At 28.9% G+C, this 6020-nt stretch overlaps 1 protein-coding gene across 1 annotated transcript in view; it reads left to right on the top strand.

The window, feature by feature from the left end:
- Positions 1–5362, top strand: part of LOC117181094 (monocarboxylate transporter 12-like) — an 18537-nt gene extending 13175 nt beyond the window's left edge. The window contains exons 9-10 of the mRNA XM_033373663.1: positions 1228–1393; positions 5113–5362. Coding sequence (XP_033229554.1) covers positions 1228–1393; positions 5113–5362 — 416 coding nt within the window. The remainder of the gene's footprint in view (positions 1–1227; positions 1394–5112) is intronic.
- Positions 5363–6020: the final 658 nt, after the last annotated feature.

The raw sequence follows: 6020 nt of genomic DNA, 5'->3' as shown, positions 1-6020 counted from the left end.
AATTAAACTGATTTGTAGATAATTAATCATTTCGCTTAATTTAATAATTTTGATGCAAATTGATGTATTTTCGTAAAACTTTATGTTTTTAGTAGGAAATTAGTCTTCTGCGTGGAGAATTCGTCTTTTTGTTTGAAAATTTAACTATTTAGTTATAAATATATCTTTTCTGTTTGACAATTCAACTTCTTGATTGAATTAATTTGTTGAAAATTCTTTCTTTTTTAAGATTCACCTCTTATCTTGAAAATATAACATTTTTGTCAAAAAGTTTTTTTTTTTTTATTAAAATAGAATTTTTCGTAAAAAAATTGAACTAATCCATTTCATGTTTTATAAGTTAAAATATATAATCTTTTACAGAAAAAATAAGTATTTTGTTGAACATTCGTCTTCTTGGTTATAAAATTATTCTTTTTTGTTAAAGATCCATATTTTTGGTTTAGAATTCAACTATTTATCGAGTATAAAATTCGTATTTTTTGGTTCAATCCGCATATTTGAAAAATCGTTTGTTTTTGTTGTAAATTAATTTTTAAACTGAAAATCAGACAATTCCATTTTTGGTTGAAAGAAATATGTTTTTCAGTTCAAAATTCAACTATTTTGTTCAACATTAATGTTTCTTGATTGAAAATTCATGTATTTTGTTGGTTGTACATTAAACTATTTTGTTGAAAATTCGTCTTCTTGGCGTAAAGATTCAACTGTTTTTTGTTCAATGCTAATTTTTATATTTGAAAATTCGAACATTCGATTGAAAAAACATCTAGGCTCGATAAAAATTCAATTTTTTGATAAAACATTCTTTTTGGATTAAAAATTTAACTTCGTCTTTCGTTCGTCTTTTTAGCTTGAAATTGAAACTATTTGTTTAAAGGTTCAACAACTTAATTGACAATTCGTCTTTTTGTTTACAATTTCAACTATTTGGTTGTTAATGGAACTGCTTGGTTAAAATTATTATTATTTTTGTTTATATTTAGTTTTTAGATTGAAAAATGATCTATTTTGGTAGAAAACCTGCTTTGGCTGGAAATTTAATTTTTTGTTATTATTTTTTATTTTGTTTTTATTATTCTCCTATTTTCATGAAAAATCACCCTTATTATTATAGGAGGCTTCAAAATCCCGGAATTGACAACGTAGTTTATGGATGACTCTAAGTAATTTTTTTAGAAAGAAAAATTTATAAATAAATAATTAATCATATTTTTTCATTTCAAGGCTACGTGAGGGATGTTACCAGCAGTTACAGAGTTTGCATTCATCTGATGACAGGTGTGATTCTTTTGTCTTTCATTATTTGGGGAATTGAATTTTTCTACGAGAAAGTGAACCTCCTGAGAAGAAGAAAAGAAAATGTTTTAAATAAAAATAACAATTATAGAACGTGCGATTGACAGTGTTCAATAGTTATTAAAAAATAATGATGTATTTTGATATTAGAGATTTGAAGAAATTATTTATTTTGAAATAAAAAAAGTCATAAAATCACTCTTCATCTGATATTTCAATATATTTTAATATTAGCGATTTGAATAAATTATTTATGGTAAAATAAAAGAGCCCTTAACTATATTTAATTTAATTATATCAAAATATGTATATAATAGGCTCAGGAACTGATGCATATTTATTTTACAAAAAAAAAACAACGCATGGAAACGAATCTTTTTATTATTTTTGTAAACATAATTTAAATAATATCAAAGCATTATAATAGATTTAAAAAAATTTCAAAAGATTTGGTAAATAAATAATTAGAAAATATATTTAATTAATTATTAAATAATATTAAATCAATTTTAGATATAAATCAAATAAAATCACACTCCGAAAAATTCCTAGAAATTTTAAGACATTTTAAGGTATTTTAAGGAATTTCACAAGATCTAAAGGATTTTATTTGCTATTTCCAGAATTTGAATATTGCGAAGGATTTCAACGATTTTTAAAGATTTAACTGTTTTATATTCGAGAACTTTAATCAATAAGTATAATTAAATTTATATTTAAAGGATTCAAAATGATTTCTACGTTATTATGACCATTATAATTATTATAATTAATGTGATTACATATTTACATATTTTAAAAGATTCGAAAGAATTTCAAGTGTTTTTAAAAATTTCAATGACTTTTAAAGAATTTTGTAGCACTTCCGAAGATTTCTAGAGATTTCAAAGAAATTCACAAGATTTAAGAGATCCTATAGAAGAATTTAAATTATTTTGAAGGATGTAAAATATTTTAAGCTTTTTTAACTGATTTTGACAAATGAAAAAAATCAAGGGATTTCAAAGGATATTTTAGGATTTCCAAATATTTTGTATTAAATTTTTAAGAATTTCATGAGACCTTTGGAAAAGAAATTAAATCCTGAACCTGGGAGGGGAGGGTGGTCGACACTATTCATTACAAAAATGTAGGGATTTTAAAGGTTTTTAAAGATTTAAAGAAGTTTTCTAATTTTTCAAAATATTCGTGAAGATTTGACAAAATTTGAAATATTTTAGGATATTTAAAAAAATTCCAAGATATTTTATTAACTTCTAAAAAATTGTAGATATTTCAAGAGGTATAAAAATAGAGATAAGAAGATAAGAAAATAGATTAACCCTGTACAGATTATTTTCAAATAAAAGAGATCAATTTTTCAACAAAGGATTTAAATTTTTAAACTGAAAATATGAATTTTTAGCAAAAATTTTCCTTTAATTTTGAATAAACTTGTTGAACTTCCTACCAAAATAGTTAAATTTTTAATGAAATACATGCATTTTTAAACAAAATAGATCAGTTCTCGTCGCATAATATTATAGTTGATATTATTTTAACCAAAAAAAGATTTTGATTTGAAATCACAGTTGCATTCAATCAAACAAAAACCGGATTTTCAACAAAACTCAAAACGTGGACATTTTACAAAAACGGGGCGGGGGGTTTAAATTTCACATAAATCCAACAGATTCTCTTATAAGAAAGTACAAATTATTTAGCCTCAATTAAAAAACTCTAAAAATATATCTAAGCAAACTCTGCAGACTGGAACGAATCATGAGTTTAGTGTCTCTATTGACAATAGTCTATTTAAGTTTGAAATGATAACTCCGCAAGAACTTATCATGCGCCAAAAGTGACTAAGAATCAGTCAATAATACGATAATCAATCCACTCACGAATGTCGTAAATCGATTCATACAAAAGTATATCAATTGTTAAAGACGTTTCAGTTTCATTAACAGTTTTAGAAATAGTTGCCAAAATGATTTCCATTTTTTTAGTTTTATTTTCACTAGAAATATTTAAAGTTGTTACATTTAACCATCCCTTTTGGCACATGGGCCCAAACCCTCCATAATACTTCTTTCCACCCCTCCCTTGCTTTGCCTCTCCCTCATCTACTTCCCCTCTCCTCCACTTCCCTACATTCATTTCCCGCTCATCCCGCCCCTTCACTTTCTCACCTCCTTCACTTCTCTTACTTCTCCCTTCTCTACATCCCAACCCCACACATTAATTAAATCCCACATTTTTTCTACTTTCTACCCCCTCACTTTCCTTACTTCTCCTTTCTCTACTTTCCTTCCTTCGCATCCCTCATTTACACTGACTTTACCTACTTTCTAACCTCTCACATTCCACACTCCCAATCCCATCACTTCCCTAACTATTGCATCCTCTACTTACCCCCTCCCTGTTTTTACTCATCTTTAATATATTTTCCCTTTCCTTAACTCTTTTACATTAGTTCTCCACGCATGTCACCCATTCAATTTCTTATTCCTTCACTTCTCTTACTTCTCCTTCCTGTGCATCCCAACACCTCACAATCTTCACATCCCACACTTTTCTTACTTTCTAGTTTCTCAATTTCCTTACTTTCTTTTCTCTACTTATCCTTTCTTTACATCTTTTCCCCTCACCTCCCTTACTTACACTCCCTTCTCCTACGTCCCAACCCCTTATGGTTCACACTTCCGATCCCATCACTTACCTTTTTTCTTCATCATATACTTCCCCGAATTACATTCCTATACTCTTTATACATAATATACAAACATACAATTTAAAAAATTCATCAAAAAATAATTAATTAAAAAAGTTGTGGAAGATATTTATTCATGCAGTTTGTGCGAAAACATGTTTTTTCCAGAGGCGCTAATTTTAAGTAAATACTGACATGCAAAATTTTGATTATGCAAGAAATTTGGTACAAAGAATAATATTATTAATTTTTGTTCTAATTTTTTTCTCTAATGTAAAAAAGATAAATAATTAACGTAAGTTCATTCTTTTAATAAAGCTTCAGTAAGTAATCATTGACACATCTTAAGGAATTTTTTTACAAAAATAATTTTATTATTTTTAAGGAACGCCCTGCTTAACAATAAGTTTCTCTCGTAGGTATTTACTTGACGTTAGAACAGCGAGAACAAATGCAATCTTATTCTTTATTGCTAGCTGAGTAAAAATTGTTAACCTCCTTAATGTATCATAAAATTCATCTTTATTTGGTTTTCAAAATACAATTTTGGCAATTTTGTATTTACTTTGGCTTAATAATGTATAGATGATGACAAAAAGTACATCGAAAGTTAGGTTGATTAAACTTTTATAAGATAAAAAAGCTTAATTATTTCATTTTTATTAAATTACTAATTAATCTCGTAATTCACCAAATTAAAATTAATTTAAAATAATCGAATTAATTAAATTGATTTATACCTTAATACAAATTAATGATATAAAATATAATTCCATACAAATGAAAACCTTCTGACCTTTTAACTCTTAACTTTTAACTTGATCCCTAAGGCCAATAATTTCTTTGACTTTTTATATCTCAGCTTTTCCACCTTTCGACCTTTAAACTTTTTCCTTCAACCTTTGTCCCCAGTTTAATAATTTTCGATATCTCACTTTTCCATATTCTGACTTTTGAACTTTTACCTTGAACCTTTGTCCTCATGCTAATAATTTCTTTCACCTTCAAAATCTCTCACGCGCCAGCTTCCCGGAACCGATTGTCATACCTGCGGCTTGTCTCCTCACCTGTAAGTTTCGATGCGCATCTTTATCTCAGTGAGACAGAACTCTACAACGCAGCATTTGGTGCAATCGATCTCTACTGAGCAACAGTAATTGCGATACAACTCTAATGGACATCGTTATATACTATAGAATTCCATTGCGCAGCATTATATGCAGAACAACTCTATTGCGCAGAACTAGGTGTGATGTACCTCTATTGCGCAGAGGTATGTGTGATATAACTCTATTGCGCAACATTAGGTGTGATATACCTCTATTGCGCAGAGGTATGTGTGATATAACTTTAGAGCGCAGCATTACGTAAAATATAACTCTAATGTGCAGCCTTATGTAACAAATAACATTATTGCACAGTTCTCAATTCTGTAACTAAACATAACCTAAGAATTTTCTCTGAAAAGCGTACTGATCCTTTCCGACAAATCTACCTTATGGAACATCTGAAAATTATTTAATAGTCAATATTTATAATTTATACCCCTCCTCCCCTTCTGTTGCTTTATTTAAACACTTCAGGCGGGCCTTTGTAAATTACATTGAGTAAGAGATAACGCAGGGAGACTTGCTGCTGAAGAAACAAGCCGTAGATTTGGCAATTTGAGTTAAAGTGACTTTTTATTGCTACATACGGCTCCGCAGTAGATTTATGTCGCACATTATGCTCCGCTATTGAGTAATACAACGCGTAATGATGTGTCCTAGAGTATTATTGCGCAAAATTCTGCGCTCTAGAGTAATATCGCATGCACTGCTGCGCAGTATTTATATAGAAGACAATGCCGCGCAGTAGAGCTATATCACGCCCAATGGTGCACAGAAGAATTATATTGCACATACTGATGCGCAGTAGAGTTCTATAATAGGTACGGATGCGCAGTAGAGTTATGTCGCTCTTATTGTAGCACATTAAAGTTATATTGTACTATAATACCATAGGGAGACTTGCGGCTAGGGAGAAAAGC

The sequence above is a fragment of the Belonocnema kinseyi genome, chromosome 10 (genome assembly GCF_010883055.1).
Source record: "Belonocnema kinseyi isolate 2016_QV_RU_SX_M_011 chromosome 10, B_treatae_v1, whole genome shotgun sequence".
Taxonomy (NCBI): Eukaryota; Metazoa; Arthropoda; class Insecta; order Hymenoptera; family Cynipidae; genus Belonocnema; species Belonocnema kinseyi.
This window is presented reverse-complemented; position numbering and strand designations above follow the sequence as displayed.